The sequence below is a fragment of the Kryptolebias marmoratus genome, linkage group LG20 (assembly GCF_001649575.2).
Source record: "Kryptolebias marmoratus isolate JLee-2015 linkage group LG20, ASM164957v2, whole genome shotgun sequence".
Classification (NCBI taxonomy): Eukaryota; Metazoa; Chordata; class Actinopteri; order Cyprinodontiformes; family Rivulidae; genus Kryptolebias; species Kryptolebias marmoratus.
The window spans coordinates 1,515,176-1,536,309 of NC_051449.1; the positions used below are offsets into that span (position 1 = coordinate 1,515,176).

Below are 21,134 nucleotides of genomic sequence, written 5' to 3' on the forward strand. Positions count from 1 at the left end.
GATGGCCACCACAGCTAATAAATCTTAAACATAGAAATGGAAAAACCTAATTTTTTTACAGATATTGGAGACAACTGAGCTCCTACCACATCAAATTTCAGCTCGACACACTCGGGGATGACAAATCACGTGCATTACTTTTATTTTAATACTTGACCAAAATGATTACAGCTCTACTGTACTTTAACATGAGATAATCTCAGTATTTTGGCTTAACAGGAAGTGAGGGATATGCATTCCTTTCAAGGAATGTTGAGCCTTTTTAAATACATTTTAGACCAAGATGGTTTCAAAGTGACAAAACTGCGTAAGCAAAGAATGTTACATATATGTGATTAAATGCACTTAACTCACAAGTTGGATCATTTACAGAAGTAGTTTTTAATACGTTTATGCTCTGTTAACCCTCAAATTGTTTAAAATTGCTACAAAAACACAAATTAGTGCAATTGTCATTCAGGGTGAAATGCTGACATTTTAAAGCCGAAGTCACCATCTGTGATGCCTCCTATTGATTACTGAGCAGTCGGAGAAAACGCAGCTTAGAAATAAATATACGGGACAAAAACATTTGAATAATAAAAGTGAAGACCTAAAATGCTGTATCTCTCAGCAGACTGAGGTAAGCCACCTCTGACTTTTCTCTGCAGGAAAAACAAGAGCCCATTAGCAGGCCAACGGTGACGCAGCAGCAGCTTCCCTGTGGTTTCACAAAAAAACAGCATTTTGGGCAGAAATACAACTGCTGCCTTCCAGAGAATCTCATTACCTACCAGGAGAATAAATCACAATATTTTACCCAAAGGGGTGAGGAAACTAATGGCACAGCAGCATTATGGAGGCCTGTTTGGGGAATCTTGTTTAAATGTAGAATTATGTATGGGATTCTTAAATTTTAACACCTCATATTGCCGTCTGGGAGGAGGAAGTAACATTTTCTGTTCTCCACTTGTAATAATGCTTCTCGCAGTAACTTTTATTTTCTCAATGAGTTTCAGGTTAACGCTCAGGTCCTCAGAAGTTGTGAAAATCCACACTTTCAAATATACTTGATTTAAAAAGACGGCAGGCGCTGAAAAGTTGGCACACTCTGTACCCAAGGTCATGCATTAATTTGACATCAAATGGAAACAGAACGGTTCCAAGAAATACCTGATGAGTCCTGGAGGGTGCACTTTAGTCAGGTTTTTATTTTTTAAATTATTTTTAGGAGCCTCTTAAGCTTTGTGAGACTTGTTCACCAAAACTTCCTAAAGATTCTTGGCTGCAATCTTTACCAGAAGAATCTCTCTATATTTCAACATTTAATATCAAAAGCTGCCTTTTTTACTGTTCATGAAGCTCATAGCTTAATTATTTTATACATGCTGCAGTTTAACACTGATGTAAATCATTAAAATGCTTTTTGTTTATGTTTTAGTGGGATGGGGAAGCATGCAATGTGTCTTTTCCCATAATTGGAGTTGGAATTTCTGATGGAGACCATAAAATCTATTCATTTTAGATCTAAGAATCTGAAGGCTGTGTGTGTTTGTGGTTTTGACACTTAAAGGTGTGTTTCTCCAATTATACCCTTATCCAATTGGTTGTAAGTTTACATACAAAACAGCAAAAAGCACCACCTTGGAGCATCTTGGAGTGTGAAAATATAACTCTTAAGACGCTTTAGATCTGCTCATATGACTCCCCTTTGAGAATAAAAGCAGCATCTGGCTAAATCGATTTTCTTGCTTCCTACTCTTCAAGTCAGGACCGCCAGGCAGCAACACTGGCTTCGAGTATTTTTTCCACAATCAATACCAAAGACTCTTTCACCTGAATAAACACAGAAAGAAGCTCCCGGGCCACGCTTCCTCGTCTAGAAAGACGCAGTTTGAATAATAATGTCAAGACATTATGTATTTAAAACTGAAAAGATTTTTATTTTGACCACAAAGGTTTTATTTTATTTAAACACTGGAAGACGAGCTGTTGTCTTTGAGATGATGAAGTGTGAAGCTAAACAGCAGAGGTGCAGATGCACCTAAATGGAAGAATTGATAGGAGATAATCAACCTGTGATAAATCTTATTTCTGGGGAAAGTGGAGCAAACTTTCTGCATTCGTTTTACTTCTTAGGAGTGGGCTCAGATGACAAAATTAGCTGTTTCCAGCTGTCTTTATTTATTTTATCTAAATCTTTTTCTCCTGTCTGCACATTGCTTCTTCCTAAATTTCATGATCACTGTTTCATTTCATGTTTATTTTAAGCACTTTGAATGTTAATAATTTTTACCTGAATGAAATTAAACACATGGAGTTACTTGAATGCATATCGCCCACCGCCTTTTTTGCCAAAGTCTTAGATTAAGATAATCTTGTGACATTTTGTATTTTTTTGTCAAATTTCAAAACTGTTTTTTACAATCTCATGCCTGTGTGTGTTGAGGATGAGTCTCGGCTACGACTGAAGGAAATTTTGTCTCAACATCTGTAAAAGTTGCTTAGCAGTGGCGGCCATCTTGAATAGAGTTGGCTCTAAAAAATGAGAGTACAACTAATGACTAATTCCTGAAAGTTTCATTAAAATTATCCAGTGGTTCATGAGATATTTTGCTAACAGATAGGTTTTAAGATTTTAAACAAATACCTCAGAATGTTTTGGGATCAGTCTCGGGTACTTCATCAAATTTTAGGTCAAAATCTGTCAAACTGACAAAGTTAAAGCCGTCTTTGTGTATACTAAGGGCAGCTAGTTGTGACGGCCATCTTGAATTAGACTGGTTCCAAATGTTAATCAGTTGTAGCTGTACATCTAATAATTAGTTTTTGCAAATTCTATTAACATTTTCCAGTGGTTGAGATGTTTCCGTCACAGACAAAGGCAGAAACATTGATTGCTTTTGACGTTTGGTAAAAATGTGGTGTGTTTTTGTGAAAAGTTCAGGCTTGTGACGTGTTCCTGTATGCTGCGAACGTATCCAGTTGTTGAGTTTTAGCGTACTAAGATGTTGATGACGCCTGTCGGAGCATAACAGGCTTGTTTTGAATTTAATTTCTGTATCTGAAAGGGAAAAGGAAATGAATACGCCAGAGTTAGCAGGATTGCTACTTTTCATCTGCAGGAACTATCGGCAGATTTTGTTGTTGGTGTGATGTTTGCTGTTGTGCATGTTGTTGATGCAGCATGTGTGTATCGTTAACATGTCAGTTTCCTGTCAGCATCTAGTCATGGTCTTACCCACCATCTTCCTTTTTCTGAGTGCTCTGTTGCTCTACTCTGGCTGATCTGACAGTTTGACTTCTGTTCTCCCCTTCAGGTCCAAACCAAACCCTCAACAGCAACTTATTCATCAGTTCCTTCTGCTCCATGGTCTGTTTGTGAGTAACAAGTAGAAAATGTTGGTCTTATATCAGCACACAACCTGTACCAGAAACTGATGTGGTACTCTTAAAACTTTATATATATATACTTAATAACGTGTACACAGCAGTGACACAAAAAATCATAACCAAAGTTATATTTATGCAGAAAACAAATGTTACAGGGTGCATCACTAATGCACAGCTCTAACAAGACAGATACGGATACAGAAAGGAAACGCCTGTTACACTTAAAGCACCATAAATACGCCACAACACCGTGCAGACAGAGCATAACGTTTATGGTGCATGTGTGGGGAAGATGTTTTAAAGCTTCTCATATGAAACTTTTTTATGACATGACCAATAAACGTGGCAACCCGCTGAATATCACACGACGTATCCTAACATATCAGATGCGTAAAAAAGGGATGCTGTGACGTTTTCTTACAGCCACAAAACTCAATACACCGGAGAAATGTCAGGCAGTGAGCTGGGGCTTAGAAAGCTTGAGTTGGGACATTATGTCCGTCTGTCTCCGAGTAACTTTCACACTAAATCATGATTTTTTTTTTTTATGTTAGTTTCTCTTTAAATAAGCAAATCCTCTGATTTAGTTTGTGGTCATGTTGCTGAAGGAATAAGTGTGTAATGGGGGGGAAACAGCATTTTCTGCAGGATGCCACTTTGCCTCACACCTAAAACTAATGATGCTGGGTGTGATTTCAAATGCAGCTGCTTGTTTGGTTCTCTAAAAAAAAAAAAAACCCAGATGTTTCCCCGCCCACACAGATGGTGAAAATGATTCTGAACTATTGTACAGAAAAACTTATGTTTTATGCAGTTATACAGAAGCACCAATCAGGGTTGTGTAACATCACTGCATCAACCACTAGAAGCACTCGGAGCGCAAACTGCTGCCAAGGCTGTAGAGTCATTTAAAAAACAAAAATAGGATCCAGATCGCCACCAAAATTTCATCACTCGTTTAGTACAACAACTCCAACATTTCCTAAAAAGATTAATCAAAATCTGTTCATTAGTTGACAGGCAGATGGACAGACTCAACCACAAACATAGCCTCCTCAGTAAAAGTAATAAAATTCATTCAGAAGTTGTCGCCAAGAAAATCTCTTCCGTTTTTCTTCAAACTTGACCTGAGTGAGTCAAAAAACGGTGAAAATGACTGAACCAGCATTTAGATTTGATTCTAAAACTAAATCTGTTCTTCAGTGTTGGACTTCTGTTTATATTTTAAGTTTTAGAATGCCATCTTTTAAAAGTGTCGACATCAAAACGTCATTTGCAGCGTGTTTGGGGAGGAAAAAGTGGGTTGATTCTGTCATGACACCACGTTGCTGCAGTGTTGCATCATGTTGTTACAGCAGCACCTTTCAGCTTGGATCATCTCAGTGTAGAGAAGGTAAAACTCAGCTTTATGCACATTTAACGTTCTTTGTTTTGAGCTCAATAAAACATTTGTTTAGGGGTTTAGATTTTTGATCAACTTGCTGCTCAACTGCTCGTCATGTTGGACTTCTGTGTTTAATGTATGGATGGTGGTGGAAGAAACTTCTACGCTCTCATTTCTGTTGTCTATTATGAAAAGAAGTAGAGATGTTGCTTAATATGGAGGTTAGGGTTGAGTTAACTTACCCAAGTTGTCAATGACAAAACAAAATCAGACTAATTTCGCCATTTTTCTTGAATTTAAGTCAACCAACTCAAGTTGTAGTTGACAGTTCATGAATGCATCTGTAGAAGTTTTCAAAATGGTTAAAGATGTCATTATTTTTTGCCTAATTTATTCCCAAAAGATAATTAATTATTCAAGTTCAACAAAAAGTGGTAATTTTTCTATTTATGCTGCTGCAGCCAATAATTTTCCATCCATATTAAAAAAAATCAATGTGCAAAAGAAGTGCCTGGTAAATGATTAAGATCAAAAATATAAAACTAAGATGTAAAATCTGTACATTTGCAGTGAAATGAATAAAAACACAAATCATTTTTCAAATCAGTTTTCTGTTTTTAATTTACAGCAAACAATTTCAAGATGCTTTTTTAAGGAGACCAGTTGTTTAATGCAACACAGATTCAGCTACAACAGATCCATTTATGCTACATAAGATTTATTCAGAAGCAAAACTATACCATCTTAATACAAATTTACTTTAATCTGTGCTGCCCTTTTTCCAGTGTTTTGTCCTCGTTAATCAATCTTTTTGATTGAAGACATCTACCAAACTTTTGGCCAAAAAGTAGCTTTAATCTAAATAATCTGAGGCTTCAACTTCTTCTGTTTTCATTAATGACCAGCAGAGTTAACCTTTTTATTCTATGGACTAATCCACTGTAAAGAGGGCAATTTAAAGTGAAAAACTGCTCATTATTCTGATATCAGTGTGGCTTTTATTAACCAGACCTCTGACTGTTTTCTTATTAAGGCAGACATGAGTGCAACTTCACTGACAAGCCACAAAAGATCAATTCAGGCTGAAGAAACACATTATTTCTGTAGCACTTTATGTTACAGCCCAGTTACAAGACATTAACAGTGGGGTAAGAGTAGAATATGATGGAATTACCTGGCAGTAAATTAATAAAATGCTCATTTCAGCATAATATGGTGACAGATTTGGGTAATAACCTAAATATAATGGTGTAAATAAAAGATTTTTAAATTCATGGTTACAAATTCAATACTTTTCAGATTGCTTGTTGGAAATGAATCAAAACTGGAAAATGTAATCCCACTGAAATGATCCTTATGGTCAAACGGTTCCAGTCTGCAGAAATTTGTTTAATAACCATTAATCAGGACAGAAAATGGTGAACATGCTTCTGTTTTCTTTTTAATATATAACAAGAATTAAAAAAATGCGCAATGAAATTTGTCTATTAGCAATTTTTTAAACTGGAACCAATCATCCATGGTTGATTTATTTTAACAAGTTTTCAGTAATACATAAAAAAGTAGTTTATCATTTTGCAGCATTGAATCACGGCAATTAAAAATAAGTTTTTTTTCTTGGTAACTTTTAGGCCTTTTTTTAATAGTTTTCATTCTTATTAAGTTACTATAATTAAATTGCCAAAAATATACCTTTACCCAACAGATTATTGTTTTGTATTATTTAAATCCATAGTTTTCACTGTGGTACAAGTACCACTGCTGGTACTTTAACAGCTGGAAGCTGAACTGTGATCTAAAGTTATGGTGGTGGTTATGATGGTGAGAAACCTGCGGGATTCGAGTGAATTATGATCTTTGCTCTAAATGGAAATGACAAAAGTTCAGTGGAGAATATTTTGAGGAACAACAATTAATGGCTCCTGAGGCCCATCTGTGACGTCTTTAAAGGACTTTATAACAACAATGGATGCAAAAAGAAGAAGAAATCTGACTCAAAGTTTGCACTCAGTTGTTGTGGGGCAGAAAAAATTATGCTTTATCTCAAGGATTACATGAAACCATCACATCCTCAACCAGGGTTTGGTCTGTTTGCTTTTATGTCACGATAAGAACCACTGCTTTTAATTCATTTTCCCATCATTACTCGGGTTTTGTCATAAATCTTATTCTGAGTATTTTACCCTGATAGTTTAAGTGTTTCTGCCAGGTAATTACATCTTTATTAAACTCCTACCCAAGTGTTTTTAAGAAGCTGTAATGCAAAGTGAAAGTTTCCACTAAGATAAATGTCACAAAAAATATTTCACCACATTTTAACATTAAAAAATTATTTTCTTGAGTAGGTGCAAAAGAGCATCAGTGGGTTCTACTTCAGGGAAACAAAAAAAGCCCTAATTGGAGATGAAATCACTGATGTTGTAACTACAGTACTGAACTGACCAACACTGAGTTACTCTGCAGGAAAACAAAAAAATCAGACTGTTTTAACAAGATGATTAACGTCTCACACTCCAAGACCAATCAGGGGCATCGGTTCAGTTTAACATTCAGATTCAGAAACTGATGTTAAAAATGTTAAAACTAACCTTTGCTAATGTCAGATATATTTAAGATGCTCTCGTAAACACTCACCCAATCAAAATGTTCTTATATTTTGTTTTAAAACACTTAAAGACTGAATTTATTTTATATTGCCTGAAACTTAAGAACATTTTACAGATGTGTTAAACTTTGATTTAATTAATTTGGGCTGTTAATCCCAACCGATACCCACTCGGTCGATTCTGCTCTAAGATAAGAAACTGTTATAGATTTACTCTAAAAAGAACAAAGTGAGATGTTGCTTTGGAAAACAAGCTGCATGGATCATTACTACAGAAGGAAGGTCCACCTATGTACAGGACTGGTACAACGGTTACTAAGTTGGACAGAGGATGAGAAAAGGATGTAATGAAAGACAAAAAAATAAACATCTGGACAAAGGGAGACAAGAAAATGTGACAAACCAGCAAACAGAAAGCAGGAAAAGGAGATAAATGGCAAACGGATGAATAAATACAATTTCAAAAATGACCAAAGGACATGGGAGGAGAAGGGGAAATGAAGGTTGTAGGTAAATGTTTACGAAGTGACAGAAAGGGAGACAAACAAGACTTCATGACTCCAAAACCAGGACATGAAATAAAGAAAAGCAGAGGATGACTGGAGGAGACACAGATGCTGCTAAAAGAATAAAAAGGAGAGGAAATAACAGATGATTCTATCGTCCAGCTGGAGCAGAAGATGAGGAGCTTCTTCCTACTGAGGAAGAACTTTCAGGATGGCGTTCACCTCTTCGGCAACGGTCGTTAATGCAAACTCAAACTGATCCTGTAGGAGAAATGGAAACAAGAGTAAAGAGTTCTTCAGTAGCAGGAAACAAAGAGGTTCTAGACTTTTAGTAAAGAAAATCAAAAGTTCCTGCAGAAATGACAACAAGCAAGTTACTGCCAGCTGTTTTACGTCAGGTCAAGTTTATTTGTTCAGGATCTAAATTAACATCTTTAACCTTCAGTTCAACACCAGCTTCTACTCTCTGGGTCCCCTGGTCTGCAGGGGTTTGCAGAAACCCAACACCGAATCTGTGCCTCAAAGATGTTCGATGTAGTGGAAGTTTTTCTGCAACAGCGTTTTTCTTTTTAAACTTATGTTCCTTCCAAATGAAAGTAAGCAGCTTAGAAGGGAGCATTAGGCAATTTGTGAATGTGTGTTTGAGATCAGAATCAAGGACTTAAAAAACAGTTTTATAATAACTGTTACAGTCTAAAGCATTAAGATGTTTCTAAAAACTAAACAACTTCTAATTAAACAAGGAAACTATCTTCAGATGGAGGATGGGGAGAGAAAAACCAGCAGGTTAAGTTAGTTTTGTTTCTCGTATAACTTGTTGTACACACAGTTTTAATCTTTAACAGTAAAACATTTAAATGACATGAAGATTCCTTAAACTAACCCTTTCATTCGCTACAAAAACAGGCTCTGCAGCCTGTCTTCGGCTTGTCCCTTCAGGATTAGGGCAGGAAGGACAAAACGAGGTATTTTTGGACAGAAGTGGCTGATTCTGACACACAAACACACCCGTTCTTATTTTCACTCGACTCTAAATCAATATTTGTCAATTAATCCCCTTCAGGTTACAGTCTGCAGCTTCTTCCCAGACCGGAGGGAAGTGGTGAGCGCTGAGGTTCGGGGGAATCAGTGTGTGCCGAGTGTCAGGACGGGACAGACGACAGGCTTTAATAAAGCTGCGATCGATACAGCAGATGTTTTAGACATCCACATTTTTAATTATTCCCTCATATCAGGAAGTAATTGATCTGTGCTGCAGTGAGGAGTGGACCTTTTTGTTAAGATCTCTGAGGCAAAACCTGTTTATGTTTAAATCACATTTGTTTCTAAAATGTCAACACAGCCTGAGCTTTAACTATGTTTCAGATTAAAATATTTACCTTACATTTTATAGCTTCAGGTTTTTTAATTTTTTGTAGATATTTCTCATCAACGTCTACCCTGATGTGAAGTCACGCTTCACGATGCTGTTCATCCTCAACTTCACGTTTATTAGCAAATTAAACAAAGTTATTAACCCAGGTAAATATAAACTGAGGCCAACTTAAATAAAGATAATTACTGCAAATGATGCTTTGACCTTTAAACACGTTCTGCTGTAATTTTGAGTCTCCAGAGAGACATCAATGACCGAAACAGACAGAACCGTAGCAGCTTCGTTTCTTTTACCTTCTGTCAGAAGAAGTTGCTCAGAAATGCTTCATCATTAACTTTATTTGTGTTTATCTGATTCATTCAGCTCCTCCTCATCTGTGGTGAACATCTTTCACCCACAGGTTGTTTATTCAGACCGAAGGATTTGTTACTGAATAATCCGCTTGAATTTAAAATGTTAACTACTGATGTGAAGCTTTCTAAATGAGCAAACACTTGGGATTCCTGTGTGTGTGTGTGTGTGTGTTTGTTTACCTTGGTCTGGACCATTCCTGGCCTCTGGTCCCTCAGGTGCTCCAGAGAAGCTGCGATATCAATCTCCTTGGCACCTGTCACACCAAAACAAAAGAAAAATGATGTTGGATTGGACTGAAAGCAGCAAACAAGATAATCTGGCTAAAATCTATAAAAAAATGGTGTTAAGAATGGTGTATACATATCTTTTATTATTTTAGTCAAAAGCAAATGAATATACAGTCGTCATCTTTGCAGGATTCTGTCGAGTTGATCTCAAAGCTTCTCGACCCTTTTTACTTGACTTTAATTTCACAGGATCTCTGTTTACACGTTCTGTCAGTTTCTGAGAAAATTAACACATTTGTTTGTGTGAGTTTTGTAAAGTGCTGTTTTTTGTTTTTCTCCTCAGATCCTGCAGGCGACTGAATGACCTCTGGACACCAACAGTATCAGAAGTATTCCTTATGTGTTTAAAATCCTTTTGCATTAATATAAAGAAGCAACATTTAATCTAATGTGTGTAATCAGTTTTAGAAATGGAGGACAAAGCTTCAAGTCTAAAGTCTTTAAAGCAAATTCCACCCATCTTTACTCAGTTTGCCTCGTAGGCAGGTGCAGAGGGCCAAAACATTTAGGAATAAAAAGACAGGATGCCTCTCCATCACAGGAAAAAGACCACCAAACACAGTCAGGCACTTAAACCTCCATGCATGGCTTTGAATTGTGGAATAACATGAAGAAAAGTCAATTCTTGCACAGAAGAGAAAACAAAACGAGGAATCTGCACCTTTGGTAAACAGTTCCTCAGGGTTCATCTCTCTGGTTTCCTTTGGTCTGTCAACACCACAGACGTTACAACAGTGTCTGTGTTAAAGCTTCCTGAAGAGGAACAGACCTGGAGAAGACGCTGATGGTGGCGTTTTCCCTCTCTGTAACTGAGAGCGTCCCGACAAACTGCCTGACCGTGTGAGACGCAGGATGAACAGCAGCTGATCAACTCCTACGTTCATTCATTCGATGCCATGCTGCATGGTCCTGCCACCTCAGCAGAGCCAGAAATATTACAACCAACCCTTCACACCCCGGCTACAAATACTTCCAGGACTGCCAAGAGCCGGACTCAAAGACTCAAACAGCTTTTTGGTTTTTTTCCCCTGAAGATGCAGGATTGGTCACTGACTCACCAAGTTCTGGATCTGAACAATTGATTGCTCATTATCACTACAAAAAAGTGGATAAATGTACTTTTGGAGGCCTAAAACTTTTACTTTGACAGTACTGAGAGTTTGCTCAGGATGTTTAAACTGACAACAAGTACTCTGAATGCACTTAAAGGGCAAAACAAAAGTGCATTAAAAAGATTTCTGTCAATATGTCTTTTTAATAAAACTGTTAATACATTTCGGAGGGTTTTTGTCCACGACAATTATTTCCTGGCAGGGAACTAAAGTGCATCCTGCTTTTGAAACGCATTGAAATCGCCTTATAATGTCAAAGGAGAGTAATTAGTTTGACGCAGGCGTTACAATGCGGTTTAAAAAAAAAGCTATAAGAAAAGACAAAAGATTATTCATAAAAGCAGCAGAAAACCTAGATGTTAAAGGGGGGAAGGTAGACAAGTGAATGAATAGAAATGCTTGAAGACGTGGTGAGAAAAGAGACGTGGGAGCAACAATTAAATTTACAAAGAACGAAAAAGAAAATCATTTAATTTGTTTTCTGTCTATTTTTCTTTTTCACCACCTCCTATATCCAAATTCTGAAGAGACAAAAGCACAAAAATCACTTTTTTTTTGGGTGACATAACGCTTCTTTTTCCTGCCTGGGAAATGAATGGTGGGAGAACTGTTCATTCGCACTGTTTTCCTTTCTGTTTCACAAGTTTTTTGTGAGCTTTTATTTTCTACTTTCAACACAATAGACTCCCTTCGAGCAAGAAAAGTGGGAACACACCATGCACTGGTTTAGTTTCTCGTTTTTGGAAAGAAAGAACTCGGCAAATGTAGGGCTATTGTGCACCAAAATGGATAGTATCTAGGGAAGAAAAAGGGGGAGCTTTTCCTCTTTGTAAGAATCTCCTTTTGAAGAAGTGGAGGAATGGAAAAAAAGAGCGTAGTTTTAAAAACCTCTACCTCATTTTAAGCTTCTGTAAGACTCCTGATTCGAGGTGGGAAGGGTGTGCTTTTAAAAGTTATGTAGTAAATTGAGGAAAAAAAAAAGTAAAATAAGAGAACCTGAAGCAGAGAGCCAGGCACACTGGACCTGGTAAAATAAAAATAAGTCTATAAAACTGATTCTGAAAAGATTACAGCCAGTCGCTGGGGTTCATACGGCTCTTAAGATGGAGAGAAAGGTGCCGGATGATGGTGTGAGAGAAAAACGAGGAGGAGGAGGGGGGAGTAAGATCCACAGGAATACCTCCTCAACCCTGGTATCCCTCCATAATTCCTGAGCAAATTTACAATTCCTTTCTTGGAGTTGTAGCAATCAGGAGAAAGGAAGGGGCGAGAGGAGAAGAGTGATTCCTGGTGGCATCTCACTGGGACGAGACTGTAGGAGGATAAAAACTGTGAGAAAATGGGCAGATTTCACTGATTTCTGAATATCTGCGAGCAGCCAGCCACGCAGCCGTGTTGTAATAAACTCGGCTGTAAACCTGTAGTTAAAACAATGTTTTTCACTGAGGTATTACAGAACTATGTGTGAAGCTGATTTCATGAGATTCAAACTGACAAGAGGGGAGAAAAAAGTTAAAACTGTTAAAACCTTTCATGCATGAAGCAGCCACTGGATTTCTAGATCAGATTTGGTCTTTGACTTTCAGGGGAATCCACTTTTTTTAAAAAAAATCTCAAATCCTGACGTCAGACAACAAATGAAACTCAGAATCCAACAGGAATCTTTCCCGACACGCTGCTCTTCAACAAAATACCAAAATAATCTTGATGATATTAATTTGATACAAGGCTGAAGTAGGACTACTTCTACATAGATGTTAATTTAGGAGAAAAAAACAATTTTAAGTGTTAACATCCTCAGGAGAAATCTGAAATTACAACCAGTTGTAATTAAATCATTTGTAACTGCGCCTTAGAGCTTAATTATCAGCACTGACAGTATATCTACTGTCTTTCTGTACATTTTTGTTCTTCCAGCTCTGCTTTGGTCACTCAGAGCAGAAAATGATAATAAAACACCTGAAATATCCGCCTCAGATTTTCAAAAAAACACTAAACTGTCATATTACTGAAGGAGCAAAACAAAAACGGAAAGCTGTCAGGCAGCGTCTTGTTAAACTTATCAGCACACTTTGTTCAAATTCTCCTAACTTCACTTGTGGGGATTTCAGCGTTTTAACTCGAAGGATTACACGCTCCTGCTCCGGTTCAGCTGACTTCATAAATCCCAAGGTTTATAAAAAGTCTTCAAAGCCAATAAAATAACTTCAATACAGAGAGATTTCAGACCCCTCATAAAAGATCTTTTTGTATCGACATAAAGTCTGTTTAAAGCAACAACTGCACATTTTGTTATTGAGGGTAAAATCCTCTTTGATTCTCACAATAAATCTCTCTAACGCTTCCTGTTCTCCTACTCAATTTATCTTCTGCTCATCAAACTCAAAGCGAAAAAGAAAAGAAGTTTTTCATTAAAAAATGGGATCAAAAGTTTTTGTTTTTTATCCTCCTCAGTTTGCTCCATCAAAGTCTGATCTCGGTTTCTGGTGGAGTTTTACCAGAATATTTCACAAAGAATTCAAACACATGAAACACGACATTATTCCAAGGTTTTGCTTTGTGTAAATGTTAAAGGGGTTTTTCAATGCTTTTATAAACACTTTTTTTGAGTCAACTAATGCAAAAGATTGGAACAAAAACAAATCTGGCACCTGAAAGCAACGCTTTGAACAGAAATATTCATCTACAATGTCACAGTGGGTTTCTGCTCCACACACACATTTTGTCATTCAGAACAGACAAAGTGTCCCGACCCCTGCACCCCCGCCCAGCTCCGCCCATCGGCTCCCGGCTCCTGGCGACGGAGGAGTGTGATCACAGTGTGGCGGCCTGGGAAACGGTTACTGATGCCCGAACTGACCCTTTGATGTGGAATTAAAGACCCGGGAGCTCATTCTGCTGCTGCAGCAGCTCCGCCACGGGACGCACGGAAACAAAAAGATATGAACGCACGTGCACATGTGGAATCGCTGCTGCTGAGAGAGGAGTTCTGAAATCTGAATGAGGCCGATTCCGACTGGTAGTTCTTTTCATTGAGAAACACAAAATTTAAACTTGACCTCACGGCATCCTGATCCACCACACAGACTCCCTCTGGCATCATCTGACAACAAGCAGAAGTATCTGAAGTCCTTTAGTGCCTTCACTGTTTCTTTTTTCCACTCTGACCAAAAATACTGAGGACAAACTTGTGTCCTTAAACCTGTGCTGACATAGACCCGGTCCTAATCCTCGCCCTCCACCTTACACAGAAGGGTTTGTGTGCAGGTTACAAGCATGCAGACATTGGAGAATTAGGTCAGTACAGGTTACATCATCAACTTGCGCCTCTGCGTCATAACTGTGACATCCAACATGGCCGACAGGTCCCTGTTTTGGTGTTTTAAGAAGGTGCCAATACGATTTTAAAAGTACAGTTTAGGTATTTTTGCTTTCCAAAGTCATTGCAGGAGATATTTGTCTGTTCAGATGTTTTGTTCTGACTTGTTGATAGTTTTCACACCTGTACAGCAGAGAGAAACAAGAACTATTTCAATACTTTACATTTAAAAACTGATTTTTTTCATGACAGACGCAGCTCGCTCTGTCACCACCGCCATATTTCTGCCGTTTGATTCAAAACCCTTTCACTGTCAATAAAGATGATAAAAATAAATTCAAAATGTTACATGCAGCGATGAATTGTGGGTAAATACTTCGCCGAAGTCCGCCTGGATGCTGGCTCAGCCGAAGGCCGGATGTAGTACATAAAGGGGGCGGGGCTAAGGAGCACTCCGGAGAATTGGGACACACTACGCAGTCAAACCCTTCAACATGAACGGGCATTTGAAGGAGACGAGGGTGGAAGTGCGAGTACTGGGACCGGGCCGTAGTCTGTGGGTGAACTAACTGGGCAGCGACTGGCTGGAGAACAACATTTAAGAGTCTCTAGAATGCCTTTACAAAGTAGCAGCCGTTCACTTAAACTTTGGACATGTGCAACAAAATTTCACAAAAGAGAGGCGTCGCCCGTGTCTCAAACCCTTCTCGATTATTACTGGGGGCCTTTCCAACCTGTCTCGAGTGCTCTCTGCTGTCAAGAAACAACCAATTAGTCTCCAACAGTCAGACACTCCTGTTTTCATAAAGTTATCACACACCGAAGCCATACTCGCACTGACAAATACTTTGCAAAAGGAATAATTTCTGCTGCATTTGCACCTTTCAGTGAGAAAAAAACAGATAATTTAAGATCAGTGAACTCAGTTTTCTGTCCTTTTGGGTGTACCTGATCCAGAATTTGAAGAATCAATGACACGGCATTTTGAGTAAATACTTAGAGGGAAAGGTAAATCTTGTAAAAGATAAAGGTTCTTGTTAATCTGGACATTGCCACCTACTGACCCGGCATGAAAACTTCACTTTAAATAAAACCAGGGAGATTGTTTCTACCTTTGCGTGTGAAAAATGACTGACAGTTTCAGTGTTCGGTCGGTCTGCTGCAGGTTACGTTTATGGGAAAACAGTCATTTAAAAACCCCCACAGAAAGTCCACTGGGTCACAAAGTTAACAATCAATAAAATTTATTTGAAACAAGCCGACCCTTGCAAACAAATGGAGTATAAAATGCAGAAGCTGGTCTTTACAGTATTAGCATGATATTCACCAAAATGTGTCCAGGGTCAGGTTTTATATCCGTACTTTGCGTTGTTGTGTAATTCACATTTACTCTTCCTCCGGATTTAATTGAATTTAACTGGGTTTGTTGGCATTATGGGAGGGAAAAAAAAAGCTGTGTTATGACACTAAAGTGGCAACTGAGGTAATGAAACAGAAACTCATTAGGAGTATTTAAACAGAAGCTACTAAATGTAAAAACAGTTTTTGTTTTTGTTCTGGCTCAGACGCAGAACGTACCTGTGACTGACTGTGTTAATGGAAAAGGTCATTACTCTAATTATCTTCATAAATATCATTATTAAAACCAGAAAAACAACCCTGATGGCAGGTAATCTTTTTTTTTTGTTCCCATGTACGTACACAGTGTATGGAGATGAAAACGTGTTGCCATGGTAACGTGTCTCCACAATGGCAGGAGGGAAGAAAATGAGACGAAGAGGAAGAAAAAAAAAAAAAATGACGGCACCCACCTTTAGCCATCCTGTTGAGGACCATGTCAATCAGGATGTAGGTTCCGGTTCTTCCGGCACCATCACTGCAGATGCAAGAATACAGAGAAGAAAACATTTAGTCGACTTTTACCCCCAACTAATTCCTTATCGCTGTTCATCAGGGAATGTAATCAGTTTTTTACTTTATCCTTTCTTCTTTAAACTCGTTGAACAAACTGTATAAACTAAATTATTTGCTAATCACTTAATTCCACCAAAACTGAAAATGCAAACAAATAAAAAAACAAAAAACAAGCTCAGTTCTATTTTTTACATGTTTAAAAATGCTGGAACAGAAGGGAAAAAGAAAAAACTGGCAGAACATCTCAGCTAATGAGGTTACATGATTGTGCGGGCAAAGTAAAATGCATAAAATTGCAAAGAAATTATATAGCTTCATCAAATAATAATTAAAAATAAATCCAAGAACAATCCTGCACATATGGGGTCGGATTACATGGAGTACTGTTGAGAAGCGGCAGACATCCCTGCACTGATTCAGTATCATTTCTTCAAAGTGTTGTCAGTAAAGATCATCCCTGCATCAAATGAAGGTAAAACTTCATGATTCTAAGCCAAACCTGAGCTCATAGGACGAGGCAGACCTGAAGAGCCTGAAGCGGGATTCTTTTTGTAAATGCTGAGCTAAAAGGTGTTTTTGGACCAAACTGTTTGAAGGACTTCCTGAAGATTAGAAAAACTCTTCGGTGTCACTGAACTTTGACTGTTTGGGACGCAGTGATCAATGAGTCGTGTGGTTAAAGTTTAAATGGCCCAGTTTTTAAAACTGCTGCCTGTTTTTGTGCGTGCGATTTGTGAAACTGTATTCTTGGCCGTGCACATTATTTTGTTTTCTAACTTCGCCCACATCAGAACTATGTGTTCATGTTGTTTCAACCTTGGCAGGTGCCTTCATAGTTACAGTTTAATTTACTCGAGTACACTTTAGAAATGAAGACTGACAGATTTGAATCTTTTTTAAATAATTCTTCATCATCATCAGTGTTGTTTTTAGGACTGGACATTAGCCTCAGGTGTCAGGTGGTTTCATTTCTGAAACAGGACCTAAAAAAAGACTCAATAAATGTAGTTATAAACACTAAAAACCAGCAGCTTGTAAAAGACAAAGCAAACTACCTTAAATGCTTTTAGGTAATTATATCAAATAGAATTACATCAAAAAGAATCTGATTGTTTTCCTGGTTTGTTTTCAGTTTACAGAATATTTTATCCTCTTTCAATAACAGTAATCTAATCAGGTATAAATTGCATGTTGAGTTGTTGGTGCAGATATTGAGATCGTCTGTCATGGGTATTTTTAGTGGCTGCAGAAAAAGAGCATTGGCTTCATTAGTTTTCATTTTGTGGTTTTAGACTGACAGCGCTCATTTCCATTCAGGCAAATATTAACAAATATTGTTGTGGAGTCTGCAAATACAAATATGATTTACAGAGATAAAGAGAATGACTGAGTTTGAATTCTGCTGCACCTGAATAATCCACAAATACAGTTTTACTCTAACGATGTTTAATTTGCATTCTCTAACATCGCTTTGTCTTTATTTTCTAATCAGAATAAAAAAGCTGAAATCTGACTGCTCAGTCTGTTGTCTGATTTTATGATAGTTTGATTGTTATTTCAGGAAGAAACTGGTGTTAATTATAAACCCGACAGGCTGGTTGTCATTGTAAAGAGTTTAAAAACCCCATATCCACTACTTTAAACGTAAAAATGTAAAGAGATTTCCTTTCGTTTAAAGAAACAAAATACAGCGAGCAAAAAGGAAATAATTACTGTAATGTATGTGGGAATATTGTGTATTTTAAACTTAATTAAAGCATTAAATACTAATGATTGCACCCTTATGTGCCTGTATATTATCCAGTAAAATGTGAAGAATGTGCGGGTTTTTCAAATTTTATGAGGATTTTGGTTATTTTTGCAGTAATTTAATATTAGCACGAGTGTGTTCTATCATGACAGGATCTATGTGTGTGTTTGTGTGTGTGTGTGTGTCAGCACACTGCTTGGGGCTGTGAGTAAACGTCTCAAGATGTCTGCTGCCTTCTGTGACTCTGCTCACAGTGACATAGATGGAAACCGAAGCACGGAGGGAAGAGGAAGAAGATGAGGTGGAGAGAAACCGAAGACGAATAAACTGAGAAAGCTGCAGTGTGATTATGAAGTTTTGGCAAATGCACTCTTCTGTTGGCTCACTTCTCTTCCTGATTGCTTCACTCTGTTCTCGGTATACATTAGGGCGATAAATGGCTCTGCAGTGTTGGCTCTGGGAAAAACCGTTTAGAAATAAAAGTCTCCACACTCACTCTTCATAACCGCCGTCCTGAACATGCTTTAGTGGGGATTCAGTTTTTGGGATGGTGTAGATCCAATTTAGACGTTAGTGAACTTCTACGTTTAATATGCAGTGATAAACATCTGCTGCTTATACATTTACTCTTTACTAATAATAAAAATCAGCTGGAAGGAATTCAGAGCCATCCAATAAAAACCTGACCTGATGATTAAAACCTTGGCATGAAAGGTGGAGGGTGACATGTATTCCTTTAATAAATGATCAGTCTTTAATTATGTATGTCTTCATTATACTCACTCAAAACTAATGGTTAAACTTTATCATTTCTTTAAAAAGGCACATTGGTCTCACTTTTACCAAACCACTGATTTAAATATTAGACAGCAAAGATCAAGAATACTTCTAATTCTACCTCATTAATGTAATGTTCTTTAACAATATGTTATCTTATCATCACAACCACTGTAATGCTTAGTTTTGTGTATTATATTTGGCATTATTGTCAGTTTTTGTCATAGTAAAATAGCTTTGAAACGCTCCAGCTTGTCGGCTCATGGACCTTTTATCCCAGCAGCTGGAGTCTGATTATTAAAAGCATTTCTGCATTTTGCACTTCCATTGAGAACTTTTTAAACTTTCACACCAACTTACACTGTTAGTGTGGCTGTGTCATATTTCAAACATCCTAATTACTTCAGTTATTTATACGTCTTTAATATGATTATAAAGAAACAACTCAACTGACTCCTTTTCAACAGTTGTGCAGTCATAACAATTAAGTCAAGCAAATCAGGATGATCAAGCTGTGCCATAAAGACAACTTTAATACTATGGTGCAGACAGAGAAGTACAGTTTCATCATGCTGGGGGAGCCATTACGACATATTAAATAATAGATCACTTAGTGCAGGAGTGAGCTGACAGACATAAAAGCTCTGTTATGGAAGTTTTTCTTTTATCTAATCATAAGAGGATGCTTTATAAAAAAAAAGGCAGATTTCTCAGCTAAATGCTGATTTAACTGCATCTAACTGGTCCGAGTCGTTTCCTCAGGTGGTGGGGATATGCATATGTGATGCAAACACAACAGCTGCAATCCTGTCTACCTCGATTTCCCGCTCCCTCCTTCTCACCCACAGGCTCTGACCGCGACACTGCAAAAACTTTGAAGTTCCTCCAATTAAAAGTTACCCTCCTCCGTGGACAGTTTATTATCTTGAAACACTTTTTTTTGGTGGGGGTGGGGGGATATTTTCTCATTTAAAAAGTTTTCCCATCCTCCACATGCTGATGAGCACCAAGTGTAGCTTAAAATTATCACAGTAAACAGTTAATTTATCAACATTAAGAGCTCTTGTTTACTGGTTTGCCTGCTTTTTGCAACAGAAAAACAAAAAGTTCAAATACAGGAAGAGGAGAAAACAAAGACGGCCTTGGTGGATGTTGTACTTGCCTGCAGTGGACAATGATGGGACACGAGCGACCCCGGTAGCACTTGTTAACTTTCCTGGAAAATAAAACAAACAGGGAGAAGTGTAAGCATCATGTGAAGTTATGACCTCCGGCCTTCGGCTCTTCAGATAAAACACACAAAGAAGGATTCAGATACGAGACGAGGCGGGGGATTTTATATGCATCCACTACAGGGATTGCAACAAGTTAATCAGACATTTGTCCCATGCAGGCTCCTGTAAGGAAGCAGCATTGAGGAAGCTGTCTTCCAGTCAGGGGTTCGATTCCCTGAAACACGCTGAAGTGTCCTCGGGCAAAACACCAAACCCCCTCACTTCCCCCAATATATGATTAAACCCAAATAAATAAATACAAAATGTAAATTATGTAACAGACTGTGGGTGAATGAGAAACATTATCTGCACAGATTAAAAAGGTGCAGATGTTTATATCAAAAAAGCAACTTTTTGCATCTTTACCTCCACATTCAAATCTTTTTGTTAAGCTTTTTTTTTATTGAACTCTTGAAGTTTTATGTTTATTTACTGACAACCAAACAAGACTAGTGTTGACCAGTTTTAAACTCGTTAATCAGCAACACGGTTTGACCCAATTCTGAGGAACATTCCTGAACAAATAAGTGATTATTTCATTTAAAAGCTTTTACAGAGCCATGAAAAGAAAACCAGATTAATAGTAAAAAACACTTCAATGTCCCAGCCTGTTTTGAAGAAGAAAGTTAAAAACTAAATCACACCTTGTTCATAAAAAAGCTTCACATTGAATCGAACAAACAGGCCGAGTTTGATCCCAGCTGGAGGTTTTTATTTTTAATAACATGATGATATAAAAAGGCATGAAATCTTTCATCTGTTGGACAAAAATGAAGCCTCACACCTGCTGTGTTTAGGCTTTTGTTTTGCTTTGAACCAGAATTTTCTATAATTATTTGTGTTTTGAGTGAAACCTACAAAAACAGATAGACTCCATTTGTGTTTGAAATAAGACCCCATCTTTGTGTCTTTGTTATTTCAGTTAAGGTCCGTTTAATTCAGAGTAAAAATCAAAACTTAAAACAAATCTGCAGAATAAAAAGCTCTTTGGTTAGCAGGTTTTTGACAAACAGATAATTGACAATAATTATAAAACTTGTGCCATTTTCTTTTTTTTATTTCTTATTTCTAGCCTAAAGTTTATTGTAACATTAATTAATAAGGA

The 21,134-nt window shown here is 37.5% G+C and overlaps 1 protein-coding gene across 1 annotated transcript in view; it reads right to left on the minus strand.

Annotated features, from left to right (window-relative positions):
* Positions 1–5,359: 5,359 nt before the first annotated feature.
* The window catches only part of LOC108243852 (receptor-type tyrosine-protein phosphatase N2), a gene marked incomplete at its 5' end in the record, with an annotated part of 169,792 nt that continues 154,017 nt past the window's right edge, over positions 5,360–21,134 (minus strand). Inside the window, 4 exon segments of the mRNA XM_017429557.2 lie at positions 5,360–8,128; positions 9,776–9,849; positions 16,126–16,190; positions 19,918–19,971. Of these exon segments, the coding sequence (XP_017285046.2) occupies positions 8,057–8,128; positions 9,776–9,849; positions 16,126–16,190; positions 19,918–19,971 (265 nt within the window).